Genomic DNA, 22,233 nt, shown 5'->3' with positions numbered 1-22,233 from the left:
AGAACATAGACAATACCACTCTTCCAGTCCAAAACCACTTCACAATTTTAGATAGATCACATGGTTTTGGACAAAATTAAAAAAAATAAAAATAAAAATTCTCCTAAAACCTCCCATGCAATTAGACATTTGGACTCATCGGAAGGTGACGTGGCATTACCAGACTCTTACGTGCCTTCTTCTAGTAGTAACGAAAAACGTGACATGCTATTAGATAACAACGACAATATCATTAACCCTAATAAGAATACTAATTCTACATGGCAACGCAATAAACTAATAAATCAACCTACTACTAATCCTCATATTACTGATTATACAAGTAACAATCTTCCCCAAAAATTTGAGAATATCAATACCCCAAAGCATGTTGTCCAAATGGCGATTAAAGAACTAAAAGATAAACAAATGGCCCTTTCCAGTGAACACGGATACCATATCCTTCCAAAATTGCCCTATAAATCTAAAAGATGACCACTCATAAGCCTTGCAAGAAGACCCTCCAATCATTACCTCTACCACCAATCCCATCCCCTCTTTTGATAACCCAAATCCCACGCCTTCTTTCAACCCATTAAATATTAAACAATCCACTCAAAATGCCAAGAATCTCATATTCTCTAAGAAAGAGACACAGACTAATCCAAATACTAAGGCAACACAGAAACCAAACGATGGAAAACCTACCCCCAATCCCCACCACAACCAGCAAATCCTCAAGTAATCTATGTCCAGCCCCCTTAAGCCCAAGGCTACCAACCCCTCTCGTGGATGGAAATGGGACTAATGGGACATGCAGTCTCATTTAGTATCCAAGTCAATGGCCAGGAGGCAATAGTAATCCTTCACAACACTAAATACCTAGCACAACTAATAACGGAGGGGATGGGTCTTGCAATGAGCAATTACTTAAACCAAATTTGGCTCAACAACATCCTTCATCCTCTAGCACCATCGTTGAACCCAAATCTAGTGCATGCAATGATACACCAGTGGAACATGCCACCATATTTCAACCCAATACAACCACAGAATACTCTCCCAGATATTCCCTTCTTCCCATCAGAGATGCTAACTCATCTGAATTCCATCTTCATACCTTGGGAAACCACCCAACAGTCCCAGGAACAACCAATCAACCAAGTGATCCCTCATGCACCACCAGCTTACCCCCATGCAAACAAGAACAAGGCCAGACAGAGGCAGCAATGGAGGAAGAGGTAGAAGAGCCCCTCAACTTAGGCTCAGAGCAAGTCCTAGAATTCTCAAATCTAGATGGGGTAAAGGTGTTTCTCTTCAGGGAGATACAGGAGAAGAGGCACGTGCTCAACATTCCCCTAGCACTTTACAAGTGCTCAATGGATATCAGGCTACCACAGGATCCAATAGTGGGTAACATAGCTATGATACTTGTGCCATCTCTACGAAGGAACCCTGTCTTTTCGGAGGGTGAGGTAGAATGGGGAGGCAGTGAATGTGAATCTAAATCAATCAATGAATCGTCCAACTAATTTTATCATTTGGAATGTTCGAGGGGAAACAATGACAATTTTAGAAGAAATCTTAGGGAAATGATTGATACACATAGGCCATGTATGATAACCTTGCTAGAAACTAGGATGATAAACCATGGGCATATGCTTGAGGACTTTGGTTTTTATGAACTAATAGAAGTTCCAGCGGAAGATCAGTCAGGTGGCATGATTGTTATGTGGAACCATGAGGTGGTCACTGTCCATAACTTTATTTGTAGAAATCAGGAGATTTATGCTACAATTGAGGTACTTCCCATATATAAAACTTGGTTATTTTCTTCCATTTATGCTAGCACTAATTATCAATATAGAATTATGTGGGATAACCTAGAAAATATTTCCAATAGCTACAAAGGCCCTTGGGTGATAGGAGGTGACTTTAATGATACATTAGGTTCAAATGAAAATTTTGGGGGAGACCTATTAATAACAATAGGGCAGATTTTCTCTTATCAAAGATTTCTAAGTGTAACCTAATGGATTTGGGCTACAAAGGGTACAAATACACTTGGTCAAATCATAGGAATAGAAACAAAGGTCTAATAATGGAAAGAATTGGACAAAGCCCTAGGTAATAAAGAATAGTGTGAACTATTTCCTAACTACTCGATAATTCATTTGCCCAAAATCTACTCTGACCATAATCATATTTTATTAGAATTAATTCATAGAAATAGACAAGGGCATATCCAACCTTTCCGTTTAGAGACTTATTGGTGTAGACACCCGAATTTCCAAAATCTGGTTAAATAAAATTGACTTGGTACTGACTATTTTTGTGCCAGTAAATCTTTTATAGATAATATTAAACATTGGAAAGATAAGACGTTTGGAGACATAATGGAAAAAAAGGAAATTAATAGCAAGAATTCAGGGTATACAAAACTCTAAGAACTATACTCATAGCACATTTCTACAAACCCTAGAATATACCCTTAAGAAAGACTATAATGACATTCTAAAGATTGAAGAAGACTATTGGAAATTGAGGTCTAGAATAATGTGGCTAAACGAAGGAGATGCTAATACGAAATTCTTCTACATATCTACCTCTAGCATAAGGAGAAAAAACAAAATTACTTACTTTAAGGATGAGGCAAGAATTAGATTAATGACCATAAATTAATCATGTCTCATATTTTAAACTACTTCAATAATATTTTTACCACTTCCCATTCATGCACACACTGGAAGGATATAGGGATAAATGTTTCTAGTCATCCCAGAATAGAACTTGATTCACTAGATAACCCACTTCTAGATAGTGAAATCAAGAAGGCTATATTCTCGTTCAAACCTTTCAAAGCCCCGGGTCCATATGGACTCCGCTCTTTTTTTTTTATCATAAATACTGGAACATCATAGGGAATTCAGTTACAAATCTATGCCACGATATTTTCAGAAAACAAAAAATTCCAAAGGAAATTAATAACACTTATCTTGCCTGATCCCCAAAGTACCCAATGCAAACAATATTAAAAATTTTAGACCTATTGGCCTTTGCAACACTATCTATAACTTTATTACTAAAATCCATGCAAATCGCCTTAAACCTTTCCTAGACAAAATTATAATTCCATTCCAAACTAGTTTTATGAAGAATAGGTGAGCCTCATATAATGCCATTATAATTCAGGAATTAGTTTCCAACCTAAAAGAAATTAAGGGCAAGCAAGGTCATATGATCTTATAATAGATTTGAAAAAGGCCTTCGACCGTATAGAACGGTCCTTTATCTACCGCACCCTTAGATTTTTCAAGTTTCCTCCAAAATTCTCAAAGCTTCTACTTAGTTGTATCTCTTCAAGATCTATAGTAATTCTTGTGAATGGCTCTATCACCACTTTCTTCGAACCTAGTAGAGGAATTAGACAGGGTGACCCTCTATCACCCTACATATTTATTCTTTATTTGAAAATGCTATCTAGACATATTGAAAACTAGGTCGATATTTGCAATTGGGACCTGATCATATAGGAAGGAAAAGCCATAGATTCTCTCATCTATTTTTTGCTGATGACTTGACATTAATGGCCAAGGCTAATGCAAAATCATGCAAACTATTAAGTTAGTCCTCGAAAATTTTTGCTCGCTGTCTCGCCAAAGCATTAATCATACCAAATCCAAAATCCTATTCTCAAAAAACTGTCATCCTAACACTATGATAAGTATTAGCAATATGTTAGGTATTAAAAAAAGTAATATTTTTGGTACCTATTTAGGGTTCCCAATATTAAGTAAAAATCCCAAACCAGCTGATTACCAATTTATAATTGACAAAATGAGAACTAGTCTTGCCTCTTGGAAAATGAGATTTATGAATATAGCTGGGAGAACTACCTTCACCCAATCTTGCTTAAATTCTATACCTAACTATTACATGCAATACACCCTTCTTCCAAAAAGACTCTTAAAACTATTAACAAAATCCATATGGACTTTATCTGGGTCACGAATGAAAACAGGAAAAAAATTCATCTTATCAATTGGTCAAAAGTATGCCAACCTAAATCTTCTGGTGGTCTAGGCATCCATAATGCCACTGCTAAAAATATGATCAACCTGGCTAGTCTAGTATGAAGACTACTTACTCAAGCCATAACTCCTTGGGCAAACCTGATAATTACTAAATATGGGGGAATTATTCCAAATTTAATCAATCCTTTATTTGGAAGGCTATTATTAAAGGGTGGGAATTATGTGCAAAAGGAATTACATGGTCACCTCATCTAAACTCTAACTTAAATATATGGGACACAAGATGGATCCTTAATATAATGAGTGTAAGGAATACTATTGAAGGGTCCCTCATGCCCATGAACTACAGCCTTAAAATTAGAGATATTTATATTGATCGAAAATGGGATCTTACTAATCTATCGATAGATATCCCTTCTGATGTCCAACAAAATATTCTTCAGACAAAAATCCGTTCAAAGGGCCCAATACAAGATATTCCCGTATGGACTCTCTTATCTAAAGGGGTTTTCACTACTAAAAGCTGTTATAGCCTAATCGAACCTAATTTGGGAAATCATTTGGATTTTGAGTGGATTTGGTCTTTAAACTGCCCAAACAAAATTAAAATTTTCCTATGGCAATGCCTCAATAGCAAACTTTCTTGTAGAAAATACATGGCCCGTATAGGAATCGATATTGATCCTTTATGTCCAATATGTGATTTAAAAAAAGAAGAATTATCATTCATATCTTCTTCGGGTGTGAAGTAATCAAACCTGTGTGGGACACTATGGGTTTGTCAAAGCTCTATGACCCCATGGGTGATAACTGGCTCTTGCAATTAAAAAAATCTTAATTACTCTATGAGAAATGGGATCCCAAAGTGGAACTCCTTCTTTCCATTTGTCCTATGGGAGATTTGGATAAACAGAAATTCAACAACCAAAACAATTTAGGACACAATAAGTACAAACAAGATTATTGATAGAGCTTTAGAATTCACTCTCCTCACTGAAAAAAATCCAGTCCCCCTTAAGAAGATCCAACTGAAAATAAACTGGCAGAAACCTTCCGGGGTTGGTACAAATTAAATATTGATGCTAGTTATATGAACTATCATAAAAAAAAAAAAAGTGGCCTGGGAGGTGCGTTCTGTAATGCAAATGGATACTGGATTGTAAGGGGTTCTTTGGAAGCAGAGCTTAAAGCATTAAAGGAAGGACTCCAACTGCCCATGAATGGGGTTTATTCTTATTGGAAATAGAAAAGGATTGTGCGGAGGCAATTCAAACTTTACAGAATGGTAATAGGTTACTTGATAATCTTGTTAATAATTGCAGGTTTGTTAATGCACCACTTGTGGGATTATACTGGGTCGTTGTTGTTGTTGTTGTTGTTGTTGTTGTTGTTGTTGTTGTTGTTGTTGTTGTTGTTGTTATTGTTGTTAATGCACCAAGGGAAGGTGACCCTCCTCCAGCACGTGTTTAGACAAGGCAACACAGTAACACACCAACTAGCTAAGGATGACAGGATTTCAGGCAAAGGAAGAAAAGTTTTTGTGTCCCCTCCCAATTATGTTGTTAATTTTGTGAAATATGATCAAGACAATCATGTTTTTGTTAAGTACCTAACAATGGATGCTTGCAATATGTTAGCAAGCTTAGGCAATCAAAGTGTTCTATGTGACACAAATGAAGACTATGATGTAACAAATATTACGTAGTTTTATATATATATTTATTTTCCCGTTTGCTTAAAAAAATACATAAATACATACATATATACATACATACATCGAGAGAGGTCACGACATATATATACATACATCGAGAGGGGTCACGACATATATATATACGGTGAGAGGACTTTAACCTTGCCTTTGTAGCACCATGTAAACTTTCTATTTTGAGACATAACATAAGCTATCAAAGTGCAATTCTAGCCTCAAAATGAAACGAAGAAATTTCCTAAAGAGGGAACCACATGTATATCCTGACTAAAACTTCTTTAGACATCATATATTGATGAATAATATAGGTGTTCAAGTATTAAAAAGATTTAAGGCAATATTATTTTCAAAATTATCTTTCTGTTTAGAGAAGCTTTGATTCTTCTTCTACAGATCTAGCAAATATAAAACACAAATGATAAGAGTTTTCCCACTTAATATTATCCTTCATTTAATTCCCACCTACCAGGTCCCGAATATGTTTTGGAGTGGTAGGTGAGACGTGCTCCATATATATTTTATTGGGTGCTTACATATTATATAAGGCAAAGGTGGAACCCTAAGAATCTTCAACTGAAAGCTAGCTATGGCATCAAGTGTTATTTCACCAGTGTGCAATAGCACACCACTCAAAACACCCTTTACATCAACCACCAAGTCTTCTTCTTTAGCATCCACTCCAAAACCCTCTCAACTTTTCCTCCGCGGAAAACGTAACCATAGCTTCAAAGTCTCATGCAAGGTCTCCAATGGTGATGAAAACAAAACTGTTGAAGCAAATTCTGTTGATAGGAGAAATGTTCTTCTAGGTTTAGGAGGTCTCTATGGTGCTTCTAATGTTGTACCATTGGCTTCAGCCACTCCCATTCCAGCCCCTACTACTTCATGTAGCAAGACTGGCGCCACAATTAAACCCGGTGTACCAGTACCTTATTCTTGTTGCCCCCCTCCGCTAAAAATTGATCCTAAGGATATTCCTTATTACAAGTTTCCAACAGGGTCCAAGCTCCGTATTCGGCCAGCTTCTCATGCCGTGGATGAAGAGTACATGGCTAAGTACAACTTAGCCATTACTAAAATGAAGGAGCTCGACGTCACCGATCCAGATGATCCACGTGGATTCACGGCGCAAGCCAAAATCCACTGTGCTTATTGCAATGGTGCATACACCGTCGCTGGCAAAGAGCTACAAATTCACTTCTCATGGCTTTTTTTCCCATTCCATAGATGGTATTTGTACTTCTATGAAAGAATCTTGGGCTCTTTAATCAATGATCCTACTTTTGGTTTGCCATATTGGAACTGGGATCATCCAAAGGGCATGCGTTTGCCACACATGTTTGATCAACCAAACGTGTACCCTGATCTTTACGATCCAAGACGTAACCAAGAGCACCGTGGTTCTGTAATCATGGACCTTGGTCATTTTGGTCAAGACGTGAAAGGAACTGACTTGCAAATGATGAGCAATAACCTTACTCTAATGTATCGTCAAATGATTACCAATTCACCATGTCCACAACTCTTTTTCGGTAAGCCATATTGTACGGAAGTTGGACCCAAACCAGGGCAGGGAGCTATTGAAAACATCCCTCATACTCCTGTCCACATTTGGGTTGGTAGTAAGCCTAATGAGAATAACTGTAAAAACGGTGAAGATATGGGAAATTTCTATTCAGCTGGTAAGGATCCTGCTTTCTATAGTCACCATGCAAATGTAGATCGCATGTGGACAATATGGAAAACATTAGGAGGAAAACGCAAGGACATCAACAAGCCAGATTATTTGAACACTGAGTTCTTTTTCTACGACGAGAAGAAAAACCCTTATCTCGTCAAAGTCCGTGACTGTTTGGACAATAAGAAAATGGGATATGATTTCCAAGCAATGCCAACCCCATGGCGTAATTTTAAGCCATTGAAGAAGAGCAAGAGCAAGGTCAATGCACGTTCGGTTCAGTCAGCTACCCAAACATTCCCTATTGCAAAGATTGACAAACCCATAACATTTTCTATCAAAAGGGAAACTTCAGGTACTTTCAACTGTTATTTAAAAGTTTAAACGGTTAGAAATAACACATTTTTAATTACTAAACTTAATTAGATCTATCAGGTAGTTGGATAAAAATAAAGTTTTTGTTTTTCGTGTGACGGTGAAATTTAAAAACATGACCTCATTTCAATCGCTCATGCCATGTTAACTTGCTAGAGAGAGCATATTTTTAATTTGTTAGAGTACACTTTCAATTATTTAATTATATTACGTCTTAACAGGCAGGACTCAGCAGGAGAAAGACGCAAAAGAGGAGATGTTAACTTTCTTGGAACTCAACATTGATCAGCGAAAGCACATAAGGTTTGATGTCTTCATTAACGCAGATGCAAACTCCAACTGGCATGAGCTAGACAGGGCAGAGTTTGCAGGAAGTTACACTGCCTTGCCTCATGTTCATTCAGATCCCACTAAACCACATGTCGCCCCTGTTGCAAAATTCCAGCTGGCCATTACCGAGTTGCTCGAGGAAATTGGCCTTGAAGATGAAGATGATATAGTGGTGACTCTGGTCCCGAAAACTGGGGGCGAATTTGTCGCCATTAAATCTGTGGTTATTACACTTGAAGCTTGTTGATGATGGCCTGCTCAAGTTTTCTTGTTGTGTCTTGGTGACCTGCATTTGATTTTAATTCCGTTTTATTTATGTTGAAATCAGCTTGATGTTAATGTCATTGCAATTGTTATTCAGGAATAAATCAGTACTGTATTTGGTGTTAGAATCACTTTGTCTATCTTCTTCGAACTTTCTCTTTTTAAGACACTTTTATTTGGAATATAAAATAGGAAGAGAAAAAGATAAACAATATGCCATAGTGCAAAAAGAAATTTTAAACCCACTTGCACTGATCTTGGAAAAAAAGGTTAAAATAATGCAATGACCCTAGACTCTTCTTAACTCTTTATGCATAAGATTTAACATGTAGATCTGGGAGCTATCATCAATAACCTTGAAATAGCAGCTCCTAAGACATCTCCAAGGCTACTCTAATTTGGTGCAAGAAATAGTGTTTTTTTGCTCCAATACAACACTAATTCTTGCATTATTATAGAGCATGAATAGTGTTGCATCAAATTTGGAGCAACACTATTCATCACTCTAAATTTGGTTTAATATTATTTTATTCAATCTTTTTATTTTGTGGACTTTTAATTTATCATATATTGTGTATATAATTAATTTTTATATTAAGATCTTTATAATTTTAATTTTATATCCTATTTTTTGATATATTAATTTTTGTATATATTATATTTATATAAAATTATAAGTTAATTTTATTATTATTATATTTGTATAAAATGAAATATAACCATTATTTAATTGAGCATTTATGGGAGAATAGAGACGAAAGTTAAATATTTATGTGGTACTTAAATTAAATTTGACTATGATGTAATATTTATTTAATTATCTTTTATCAATGATTTTACTTTTAGTTAATTTATTCTTTAAAATAATTTTGTAATAAATAATTATATAAGTGGTGAATATGAATTATATATAATGAATATGGAAAAAAGAAAAAATATAGTATTAGTTTGAAGAAATAAAAAATGAAAAGTAAATAGAAGATAATAATATAATATAGAAGAAAGAGAAGACTTAGTATAAAAAATGATGTAATGGTTGGAGTAAATTTGACGTTACACCGTTTTGGCGTGAAATTTGGGGCAAGAAATGGTGGTAACTTGGAGATGGCCTAATGGAATATATATTGAATAATTACTCCACTTGTATCAAAATAATTATTTAAAAGAAAAGTGCAATTTCTGACAGAAAGCTATGATTAAAAAAAGCAAGTAGACTTATAAGTATATTAGTAAGTCAGTAACATGTTTCCTGGAAAAAAAAAAAGACTCCACTATGTTTCTACGCTTCGGATTACGAAAAGCCAACGAAAGAAAAAGCAAAAGATGATGAGGGAATCGAGAAGATGACAGTTAATTTTAGAATATTTAAAGTATTAGATATTTAGATCCATATGGTGGATGTTAAGTTAATTTATACTATACATATTGCCAAACTGAGCAATTGAGATCATATCTCAGATGCTCAGTTGAATCTGGGAGAAGATCAAGTATGAAGAACTGTAAAAGATAGAAAAACGTATGCATAGAGGAAGCCAAGAGAGAATAAGAGAATGGAAATGGCTTGGCTTTTATTAGTGACTTATACAAGTATATATACAACTAGTCTGTAAAACCACTCACATAGTAACAAACGGCTAATCCCAAAACTAACTAACTCAATAATAATTAGTTAGCAATTTAACGATGGTTATTCTAATTTCGTCACTCAAAGATGGAAGGTACAAACACATTTAGCATTCCCAACTTAAAATTAAACTTTCATGTTGTGACCTTAGTAAAGCCTTAGTTAAAGATATATGCCTCTTTATCCTTAGAGCTAACATGTTGTGTCAGTTAAAAAAAGTAATAAACTTGTTTCCATTTGTCCACATTTGTTTACAACTATAACAATTATTCTAAGCTCGAATTCTTGAACCCTGAAACCAGAGATTCTAGGTTCGTCCCCAGCAGAGTCGCCAGAGCTGTCACACCTCCTTTTTTCACTACACCTCCGGAAAGGGGCGTAAATAAAGGGAGTTTTTCCAATTAAAGGACAAGCGAAACGGGATTATTTCATTTAAAGATTCAGAGTCGCCACTTGGAAGATTTATAGTGTCCCAAGTCACCGGTTTGAATCCCGAGTCGAGGAAAAAGTTGACTCTGTAATACAGTTTGCGAACCAGAAATCCGGGTAAGGAATTCTGTTAACCCGGGAGAAGGTGTTAGGCATTCCCGGTTCCGTGGGTCTAGCACGGTCGCTCAACTTTTATATTTAGCTAAATTATCTGATTTTAAACAATTATGAACCTATGTGCAAATTTTAATCTTTAACCACTTTTAATTGATTTTTAAAGAAGATTGAACGTCGTTTAAAACATGTCTTTGGATCACGCCACATGAAATGCACCCGCAATCCGAAACATATTTTGTTCAACGTTTGTCACACCTCCTTTTTACCACCTACATCCGGGGAAGGGATGTATAGGGAAGTTTTTTCAATTAAAGGACAATCGAAATGGGATTTATTATTTAATTCAGAGTCGCCACTTGGAAGATTTATGGTGTCACAAGTCACCGGTTGAATCCCGAATCGAGAAAAAAAATGACTTTGTATTATAGTCCGCGAACTAGAAATCCGGATAAGGAATTCTGTTAACCCGGGAGAAGGTGTTAGGCATTCCTGAGTTCCGTGGTTCTAGCACGGTCGCTCAACTGTTATATTCGGCTTATTTATCTGATTTTAATACATGTTGAACCTATGTGCAAATTTTAACTTCAACCGCTTTTTATTTATTTTAAAGGAACATTGCAACGTCATTAAAACAAGTCTTGAACCATGTCACATAAATGCGCCCGTGGTTTTTGACATATTTTAACATTGTTGAGATTCGGATTTGGGCCACATAAATGCGCACCCGAGTTTATGAAGGTAATGTTATTAAAATATGCGCCTAAAGAGACTAACGCGTTATTATTTTGGGAAAAACCGTGGAATTCGCTAAACGACCCGTCTCGAAATCTAAGTATTTTAATACGAACCTTAAAAGAAGGCCTCGCAAGTTAGGCATTTTATTTGGCTCATCTCATCTCATTTGTTTTAAAGGTTATCCTAAAGCAAGCTATAGTTTTCTTCTTAACTTGTCTCTAATAATAAAAAATAAAACCTAACTAATTATTATCTTTTAAGAAATACTACATCTAGACCTGCAAACTCCAAACAGTCTACGTGAGGGAATCATAATCCAGGCCCAGCTCAAACTGGACCAATCGCAGACACGGGTCCAGGCCCCAAACGGATATGCATGTCAGACCCAGGCCTGGGCCATTTATTTCGGCCCTGAAGCTTACACTTTATGCAAAGGGTTTGTCAAGCCCCAGTCGTTGAATTGGAGAATGATTCAATTCAATGTGCACAAGTGTTCACTAAAAGTTTTAAACCATCAAGTTTAATGAACTAACTCAACGATACGAACAATTATTCCGATTCTTTACCCCAGCCCTTATGCTAACCAAAATTACCAACTCGAGTTCATGTATCTATCAGATTTAAAGTTGTTGTTCATGCTAGGAATTAACACGGACAATCATGGAAAAAGCTTAACTTGTTGAGGTGATTAGCTACTATACCATGTAATTCGTACAATTAGTCATGTCTAATTTTTATATCCGTTTATGATTCCAGCACCCTAAATATGGAAGCTACAGTAATCGGCTATTACGATCCAGATTCACCTTCACATTAACATCCCAGTTAACTAAATTAACTATAGCAAATCTGAGTAACTCCATACAGTCCAGTACAGATATAAAAAATAATCCAAAGTCTCTCTAGTTTAATTACAAGACAAGTTTCAGAAATTCTAATCGATACTAATGCGTATTTGAAATCTATAACTACATGATACTAATAGTGAAATACAGAAGCAAATTCATAAGATAGCAATGCCTCGCCATATGATCTCATAATCGTTCAGATACATCGAATGAAACTTCAAAGAATTAGAGACAGCAAGGTACCTGGAAATATAATCGAGTAGAAGGGAAAGTTAGCAACAGAAGAGCAGACAACAACAACCAGGAATTCAAACAGCAACCAACACAGTTTGAGACCATTTTTTTTTTAATCCAGAATCAACTCGACCACAGCCCAGAACAAGTTGTAAAACCAGTAGCAACGCAAATACTGAAACGAACAGGCTCAATAGAGTTTGAATTAAACCAAAACCTTAATCAGTAGACTACTAAATCACTTCAGCAATGAGAATCACTGTCCAGAATTCGAATTACACCTATGAATGCAATGAAACAATATATTTTTGGTTTTCTGTTCTTAAACTCTCCAGAACTCTAAAAAAACTGAATGCCTTCCTTTTAAAATGCTATCTAAGACTGTTTTTTAAAAGAACTCTCAAAACTCTGAAACTCTCTGAACTGATCAAAGACTCCCCCTTCTCTCCCAAAAAAAATCTCATTTTATATGCAAACTACAACCTCTTTTCCAGCTCTTAGGAGCACTCAGACCCATTAATTAAGCATATTTTGCCCATGATATTCTCTAGAGCCCCACCCCTATATGTTTTGCTCTATTTTTGATTCACTTGTTCCCCACTAACTCTTGTCTTTTGTTTATTTAATTCAATGGTTATGGGTTGCTCCCCATGCTATTATATTTTGTTCCCCACTACTACTAAACAAATGCATTAGTTTAATGTTACATTAGTACTTACTGGACAGAACACTTAAACTAACCATTTTTAAACTTTTAAGTCCCAAATTATCCCCTGAAACCCCTGTGATTACTACCCATCATCTATAACTAATCCAACTAACAATTAACTAATTAACCACATGAAAAACTCCTAATCAACACTATCACAACAAAACTGAATTTAAACCAATGAAGATTTATATCAGACCCTGAACATGACAACCTTAGGATTCAATTCATCAAACTCAGACCATAGTTTAAGCTCGAAACTCAAATTAAATGAATAGCATTAAAACAAAGATGTAGGAGCAGAAAGCATACTAACGATGAGCCCTGAAGCTAAGTGTCTAAGGATCAGTACGTACAACACTCGACATCAAACCATTTGACAAAAACTACTGGTCTACCAACAAGAATGAATTAATCGACGAAACTATTTATAACATATGTTATTAATTGACAAAAGAAAACTGGACTAAGTAAATGGTCTGATGGAGAAGGGAGAAAATAACGGACAAAGATGAATTACAACGAACCTAATTTAGGCAAACGAATAATCGATTGAACTACTCAAGCGAATATTGGAGTATTTAATCTGACCAGAATCAGAAAAAGAGGCGGAATATTTACTGGATTAAGAATCAACTTAAACTGAAAACCTAAAGAAGCGACTAATTACAACTTAACACAGACAAATAAACATATAGAAATAGGAAAAGAAGAAGCTAAGAAGAACTTACTGTTCTTTTCTCGGATCCCACCAACATGCCCTTTCGAACTTGAGTTCTAGTTAGCATTATACGTCTATTTCATCGGAAATAGGCTTATAATACTAACTAGAACCCATTCAACCCTGACAGCTTTGAAACAGTCTCGAACCGTTGAACCCTAGATCCGTCATTCGACGAGTTTTACTCGGATTCGAGCCAATTTGGTTAGGGATTAGCAACGAGGAGGTCAAAGGGATTATTGGGTGTGATTTTGGGGTTAAGCGGACAGGCTAGGGTTTGGGACGATTTCTTTGATCTAAGATTCGAGGGGCTCGGGGGTGATTCGAAGAAAAATGAGCCTGGATTCGGAGAGGGGATGGTTTGATGGTTCAGGGGTGTAATTTTGGGGTTGTTTGGCCACCATCCGCTGCCATGGGCGATTTCCGGCGGGCGGAAGGCGGTGGTGTGTGGTGGTGTGTGTTCTGGTCTCTGAAGAAACGAGTGGGGGGGCATTTGGTATATCAAAATCAGTTAATTAATCTAGGCCGTTGGATGATGGGAACCGACGGTCCAGATTAAGTCACTTAAGCCAAACGGGTCGTTTAGGCTTAGTTGGGGAGGGTATGATTCGGGGTAAGCGAGTCGGGCTAGAGACTGGTTATGGGAGGGGGATCTTGGACCATTGGATTGGATGATTGAACGGTTGAGATTGATTGGCGACAAAACGGCGTCGTTTGGTATGGTTTCTTGGACCGGCCGGTTTGGGCCTGGATATGGGGTGTGACATTGGGCCTGAACTTTCTTTTTAAAACTGGCCCAGTCCAATTTTAACTCTTCTTCTCTTGTTTCTTCTTTTTCCTTTTATTTTCTTTTTAATTCCTAATTACCAACAATTCTAAAATAAATTGTAAAGCCAAAATTAACTTAGAAAAATACCAATTAACCCTTAATAATAATTATCACACAAAATTAAATACAAAGATAATCACACAATTTTGACATTAGACACTAAAAATGCGAAATACGTTATTTTTTCGATTTTTCATTTTCGTAAAACAAATTATTGTTTAATTAATCCTAAATTGCAAAACTAAATCGTAAATGCAAATGCAAAATATATATTTTTGTATTTTTCATTAATTAAAATAGAATAAACATTCACAGACAAAAATACAAATAATTAACCAAAAATGCCACGAAAATTCTCAAAATTGCACACAAAGGAAAATTGTTTTATTTTGAATGTCTGGGAGTAATTCTCATAGGGCAAAAATCACGTGCTCACAGCTGCTCCTCTTTGTCCGGAAACACGAAGAGTTTTCGTGCAAATATAAAGTGAGCGGATACGAGCAATTTTTGCCTGTTCGGCTACTCCGTGTGAAGCATTTTTTTGAAAGATTTGACTGAACCTCTGCTTCAAAGGTTCCTACATATCCCAGGATAAAAGGGAATCAGGTCAATGTAGTTCGGGAAGTTTCGGTAGCTGGGACTACCATGAAGCTGTGGTTTTGTTGTTACTGCTATTGCTGCTGCTGCTACCTGCTTACTGACCTCCTTATTACACCATGCTAAAAGAAAACAAGAAGCTAGACTAAACTAGGAATTACAAAATCTTATCTAGATCTTCAAACTTGCTCTTGTTGCCTTGCTTTCTTGTTGGCTTGTGTTTCCTCTGATGTTTCTTTCTTTCTTGTGAAATTCGAATTGTTTCTCCTTCGACACGCGAATTATCTTCCTTTGACCATTGTTGCCTATCTTTTGACTTCTGCACTTGAGTTTATGCTGGGGATTTTTGTTGTAACCCTCCGCTCTCCGGGCGGGCTCCTGACTTCTACTATGACTTAAAAAGATAATACCTCCATTCTCTGGGCGGGCTCCTGACTTCAACAACTTTTTAAAAATATAATACCTCCATTCTCCAGGCGGGGCTCCTGACTTCAATAACTTCTTAAAAAAAATATAATACCTCCATTCTCCAGGCGGGTTCCTGACTTCAACAACTTCTTAAAAATATAACACCTCCATTCTCTAGGCGGACTCCTGACTTCTATTATGACTTAAAAAGATAATACCGCCATTCTCTAGGCAGGCTCCTGACTTCGACTAACTTCTTAAAATATAACAACCTCCATTCTTCAGGCGGGCTCCTGACTTCAATAAACAATTTAAAGATAATACCTCCATTCTCCAGGCGGGCTCCTGACTTCAACTACAACTCAAAAAAAATAAATAACAACCTCCATTCTCCAGGCAGGCTCCTGACTTCAATTATGACTTAAAAATGCGTTCTATTGCCGTTGTTCCTTCCTGTCTCCTGGACTATTTCTAACTTGAATTTTCTTCTTTCAGAATTGCTTCCCCAAAACTGGTGTTTCATTCCTCTGAAACTGCCGGGGATAACTCCGGTGTTTCATTCAAAAAATATGCTATTTTCCTCCTTCAAAGACTACTTCCCTTAAAGCTGGTGTTTTCCTTCCTCTGGAACTACTTCCCTTAAGACTTGTGTTATTTTTCTCCCGAAATTGCTTTCTTTAAAACTTGTTTTGCCTTCTTCCGAAAACTGCTGGGGATGCCACTTTTCTCCAAACTTGTGTTATCTTTCTTCTTCCCCAAGTGGGTACCTAACTTCCAGAAAATTTTCGAAATGAAAGAAAATTTACTGCCTCAGTTTGACGATCTTTCTTGTGGCCTGTCTTTCTGTACTCAATAACATTTCCTGTCCCTGCTTAAAATCAAAGAGAATTTGTTAGTTTAAAACGTGGGGATGCTCCTGCTGGGGATGGTTTTCCCTTTCTCTCTTTTCCATGCTCTGCGTCGTTCGACCATCTTTAAACTTGGCCAATAACTTCCGACCTTCTTGATGATTTTGTATTCACCAACTTCTCGACCGTTGTTTTCCACCTTTTCTCCATACTGTCCCGAAATCTGAGACCAATCCATCATTTGGTCTTACAACGACGCATTTCTCGTCCCATCACATTATCCTCGCATGTATTATCCCCATTTACCTTGCACCACGTTAGCAACTGGTAGTTAGCTCTGAAAATCCTTCTTAAAAACAAATCCTTCTTAAAAACAAAATACTATTGATCAAAAAGGAATGGAAAATGATGACTTCGAAAGATAGAACAAGAAACATCTTTCTGGACAATTGTTTGAAGAGAAAAGAACTTATCTGAATGGTATAACCGATCCCAATGGTAATGTCGTGCATTTTTGGATCAATCAACCCAGTCTATTTACATCAATCAATCTTTCTGATGTCCCTACTTTGCATTTCACAGGTCCCGTAACCCATCTTCTTTTGCCGAAACAACATCTTTATTCTGCTTGATGTCTCGATGGATCCTTTCCATCAACCTTATCTCGTTTACCCCTTTTAATTCCTTGTTGCCTTATAGTGCCCTTCGAGGGGTTTTCACTAATAAGACTCTCTCGTTTCTCTCAATTCTCGTCGCCTTATGGTGCATGTGAAGGTTTTCACCGATAAGACTCTCTCATTTTATTTCTCTCAACTTTCGTTGCCTTATGGTGCCTGTGAAGGTTTTCACCAATAAGACTCTCTCATTTTCATTAATTTCCCTGCTTGGACCGAAGTATTACCCTGATATGAATCACTATATTTGCTCAACTTGTCATCTCTCGAAAACTGATCAGAAGGTCTTTCTTTGGACCGAAATGTGGGCTTTTGGATGGGATTAGAAAGAAAGGGTATCAAAGGCTCAAAATAATTTGACATGGGTATAAAATTACAACTTTTGAAATCATATTTGTTATTACAAATACAACCTCTGCCCCCGTTTCTTGCTTGGGGATCTTTTGACTTTTATTTTACTATGACCGAGCCGTAAAGCTGCCTACGTACCCTTAACAAGGATCAGGTCAAACGTAGTTCACACATGAATTTCCTTGTTGTTATATTTTTCACTTCTTTTCTTTTCTCTTTTTCTTTTCTTTCTTTTTCTCTCTTTTTCGTTATTGATTCCAAAAGAGGGGTATGAAAGAAATAAATAAGGCTCAAAAGGGGAACAAAGGGTAAAGTGTTTAGATAGTAGAGCAAATTGCCTTCGTCATTTCAATCTTCGAAATAATGCCAAATACAAACAATCAACAATTATACTAAAGAAATCATACATAATATCTTTTTACTGCATCAGAATTGATAGCCATGTCTATGCATTTTCCTTCGATATCTGTTAAACATAAAGCACCATTGGATAATACTCTGGTTACAATGAATGGCCCTTGCCAATTTGGGGCGAACTTGCCTTTTGCCTCAGCTTGATATGGAAGGATGCGTTTCAGCACTTGCTGGCCCACCTCAAACTTCCGGGGATGCACCTTTTTGTTGTATGCTCTTGCCATTCTCTTTTGATATAACTGGCCATGACACACAGCTGCCAATCTTTTTTCATCAATCAAGTTCAACTGCTCCAGACAGGTTTTGACCCACTCATCATCTTCAATCTCGGCCTCAGCGACAATCCGAAGGGACGAGATTTCTACTTCCGCAGGTATTACGGCTTCAATTCCATATACCAACAAATAAGGAGTTGCCCCTACTGAAGTACGTACAGTAGTGCGATAACCCAACAATGCAAATGGTAATTTTTCATGCCACTGCCTAGAACCTTCTACCATTTTACGAAGTATCTTCTTTATGTTTTTGTTGGCTGCCTCAACTGCTCTATTCGCCTTGGGACGATATGAGGTAGAATTGCGGTGTGTAATCTTAAACTGTTGACATACCTCTTTCATCAAATTGCTGTTAAGATTAGCACCGTTATCTGTGATGATCACCTTCGGGATTCCAAATCGACATATGATATTTGAGTGAACAAAATCGACCACTGCTTTCTTGGTTACAGACTTGAAAGTTTTCGCCTCAACCCATTTGGTGAAATAATCAATGGCTACCAGAATAAACCTATGCCCATTGGATGCTGCTGGCTCAATTGGTCCAATGATATCCATGCCCCAAGCGACGAAGGGCCATGGTGCCGACATCGTGTGCAATTCCGATGGTGGAGAATGAATCAAATCTCCGTGTATCTGGCATTGATGACATTTGCACACAAAGCTAATACAATCTCGCTCCATGGTGAGCCAATAATAACCTGCTCGGAGAATTTTCTTTGCCAACACATATCCGCTCATATGTGGTCCGCAGACTCCTGAATGTACTTCGGACATGATAGACGTAGCTTGTCTAGCATCTATGTATCTTAACAATCCCAGGTCTGGTGTTCTTTTATACAAAACTCCTCCACTCAAGAAAATCCACTTGCCAACCGTCGAATTGTTCTCTTTTGATCCCCCGTGGCTTGCACTGGGTATATCCCCATTCTGATGTATTCCTTGATATCATGAAACCATGGTTTGCCATCAAATTCTTCTTCAATCATGTTGCAGTAAGCATGCTGATCTCGCACTTGAATGAGCAGAGGATCGACATAGGCTTTGTCCGGATGGTGCAGTATTGATGCTAGGGTAGCCAAAACATCGACGACCTCATTATGAACCCTTGGAATATGCCTGAACTCCATTGATCTAAACTGTTGGCAAAGATCATGCAAACATTGTCGGTATGGTATGAGCTTCAGATCTCGTGTTTCCCATTCTCCTTGAATTTGATGTACCAGAAGATCCGAGTCTCCAAAGACCAAGACTTCCTGGACATCCATGTCTGCAGCTAGCCTTAAACCCAAAATGCATGCTTCGTATTTAGCCATATTGTTGGTACAGTAAAAACAAAGTTGATCTGTAACAAGATGGTGATGTCCTGTTTCAGAAATAAGCACGGCTCCTATTCCCACTCCTTTCATGTTAGCAGCCCCATCAAAGAAAAGTTTACAACCTGGCTATTCGGCCTGTTCTAGTTCATCAATATGCATCACTTCTTCATCAGGAAAATAAGTCCTCAGTGGCTCATACTCTTCATCGACCGGCTTCTCGGCCAAATGATCGGCCAATGCTTGGGCTTTCATCGCAGTTCGAGTCACATAGATTATGTCAAACTCTGTGAGCAGAATCTGCCATTTTGCAAGTCTACCTGTCGGCATAGACTTTTGAAAGATATACTTCAATGGATCCAAGGGTGAAATGAGGTAAGTAGTGTAGGATGACAAATAATGTTTCAACTTCTGTGCCAGCCAAGTTAGGGCGCAACATGTCCTTTCCAGGTGAGTATACTTAACCTCATAAACCGTGAACTTCTTGCTGAAATAGTAGATGGCCTGTTCTTTCCTGCCGGTGGCGTCATGCTACCCCAGTACATAGCCAAATGAATTTTCCAAAACTGTCAAGTAAAGAATCAAAGGTCTCCCTGGTTCTGGCGGAACCAACACATGTGGGTTTGACAAGTAACCTTTTATCTTATCAAATGCTTCTTGACACTCATCAGTCCACTTGATTGCAGCGTCCTTCTTCAACAACTTAAAAATAGGCTCACAAGTTGTCGTGAGCTGAGCAATAAACCTGCTGATGTAGTTCAACCTTCCTAACAGACTCATCACTTCAGTCTTGTTCCTCGGAGGGGGCAATTCTTGTATGGCTTTGATTTTTGATGGGTCCAACTCGATGCCTCGCCGGCTGACTATGAATCCCAACAGTTTTCCGGATGGAACACCAAATGCACACTTGGCGGGGTTAAGCTTGAGATTGTACCTGCGAAGCCTCTGGAAGAATTTCCTCAAATCCCCGATGTGGTCGGCCTGATGTTTTGATTTTATGATCACATCATCTACATATACCTCAATCTCCTTATGTATCATGTCATGAAACACAGTAGTCATTGCCCTCATATAAGTTGCCCCAACATTCTTCAAACCAAATGGCATTACCTGGTAGCAATAAGTTCCCCATGGCGTGATGAATGCAGTCTTTTCTGCATCTTCTTCATCCATTAGAATCTGATGATACCCGGCGTAGCAATCCACAAAAGATCCAATCTCACACTTGGCACAATTATCAATCAAAATATGAATATTGGGTAGTGGGAAGTTATCCTTCTGACTTGCTTTGTTGAGATTGTGGTAATCGACGCATACTCTGATCTTGCTATCCTTCTTCGGCACAGGCACGACATTAGCCAACCAAACAGGATACCGAGTGACCCGAATAACCTTTACATCCAACTGCTTGGTAACTTCTTCTTCAATCTTCACACTCATATCAGTTTTGAATTTCCTCAACTTTTGCTTGACGGGAGGAAATGCTGGATCAGTGGGCAATCTGTGGACCACTAAATCAGTGCTTAAACCTGGCATGTCGTCATATGACCACGCAAAAACATCTTTGTACTCGATGAGTGTTTTGATTAACTCCTCCCGGATTTTTGGCTCGAGGTGGACACTTATTTTAGTCTATCGGATATTGTCTGTGTCCCCTTAATTGACGGCTTCTGTGTTATTCAGGTTGGGTTTGGATTTTTCTTCGAAGTGAATTAACTCCTTACTAATCTCTTCAAAGGCTTCATCCTCATCATCGTATTCTAATTCGTAATCACAATCTATTTCTTGAACTAATATTTCGGAGTCAGATTGATTTTTAAGACTGGGCTGAGGATTCCTTATGCATGCCATGTCATTAGAACCAGCGTAAAAAGAACTGTATAAAAAGGAAAACAAAAACAAAAGAAAAACCATCAGGAATGATGAAGAAATGGAAATTGTATTTCATTGAACGATAAAAGATAACAAGGTTTGCACACTCAAATAGATTGAAAAAAAATGAAATCTGGATTACAACCCTGGAATAATCCGTACAAACTTAAAGGAAAATCAAAGCGAACTACCAAGACTCCTTCCGAGTAGGGAGAAGAGTAGCCTTCCAATTATTAAGATTTGTTGTTGGCCCGACAAATTGCACTTTCACATTGCTAGAACCCTCTCCAATTTCCACCATGTTCCCACTATCGAAGAACTTCTCAAATCTTTCAATCAACTCCTTGTCAGGATTAATCACAGAACTGGGAATTGCTGTCACCGGGTGACTCCTTGTACCGGACTTAACAAATGATCTGGAAAGACGTGGGACCGGCTTTGGAAGGACCCATGTCCTCTGTTTCAATTTCCTGGCTCTTTTTATGTCTGCGGCTGTGGGCTTGAATCCCAGACCAAATGTTCCCAAGTTTTCAGGAAGAGACACGAGATGTATGATGCCTTGCAATGCTGATCCCAAACCCTTTCCTGGTACAAAACCATTCTTCAACATTTCATACGCTACCATGACTGATGCGGCATTTATCTTCGGATTCGGGATACATTTCCCCTCTGGAACTTTCTCGACTGACATTGCATCATAAACTTGGTAGACCCATGGTCCCTTGTCATCTTCCACTTCAATGAATGGCACAATGGTGTTGTTGTGAGCGCACAAATTATCTTCGCCGTGCACCACTATTTCCTGTCTGTCCCATTCAAACTTGACCCTCTGATGGAGTGTTGATGGCACTGCTTTAGCGG

General features: G+C 37.7%; 1 protein-coding gene across 1 annotated transcript; it reads left to right on the top strand.

Moving 5' to 3' along the window:
• The first annotated feature begins 6,262 nt into the window (after positions 1–6,262).
• On the top strand, positions 6,263–8,499 carry LOC107811292 (polyphenol oxidase E, chloroplastic-like). Its single transcript, XM_016636200.2, has 2 exons — positions 6,263–7,757; positions 7,999–8,499. Exons 1-2 carry the CDS (start codon positions 6,311–6,313, stop codon positions 8,352–8,354), a joined length of 1,803 nt encoding a protein of 600 aa, XP_016491686.2. The 5' UTR covers positions 6,263–6,310; the 3' UTR covers positions 8,355–8,499.
• The last annotated feature ends 13,734 nt before the right edge of the window (positions 8,500–22,233 follow it).

This window comes from Nicotiana tabacum, chromosome 1 (assembly GCF_000715075.1).
Source record: "Nicotiana tabacum cultivar K326 chromosome 1, ASM71507v2, whole genome shotgun sequence".
NCBI lineage: Eukaryota > Viridiplantae > Streptophyta > Magnoliopsida > Solanales > Solanaceae > Nicotiana > Nicotiana tabacum.
The sequence above is the reverse complement of the archived record's forward strand: the minus strand, read 5'-3'. Positions and strand labels throughout refer to the sequence as shown.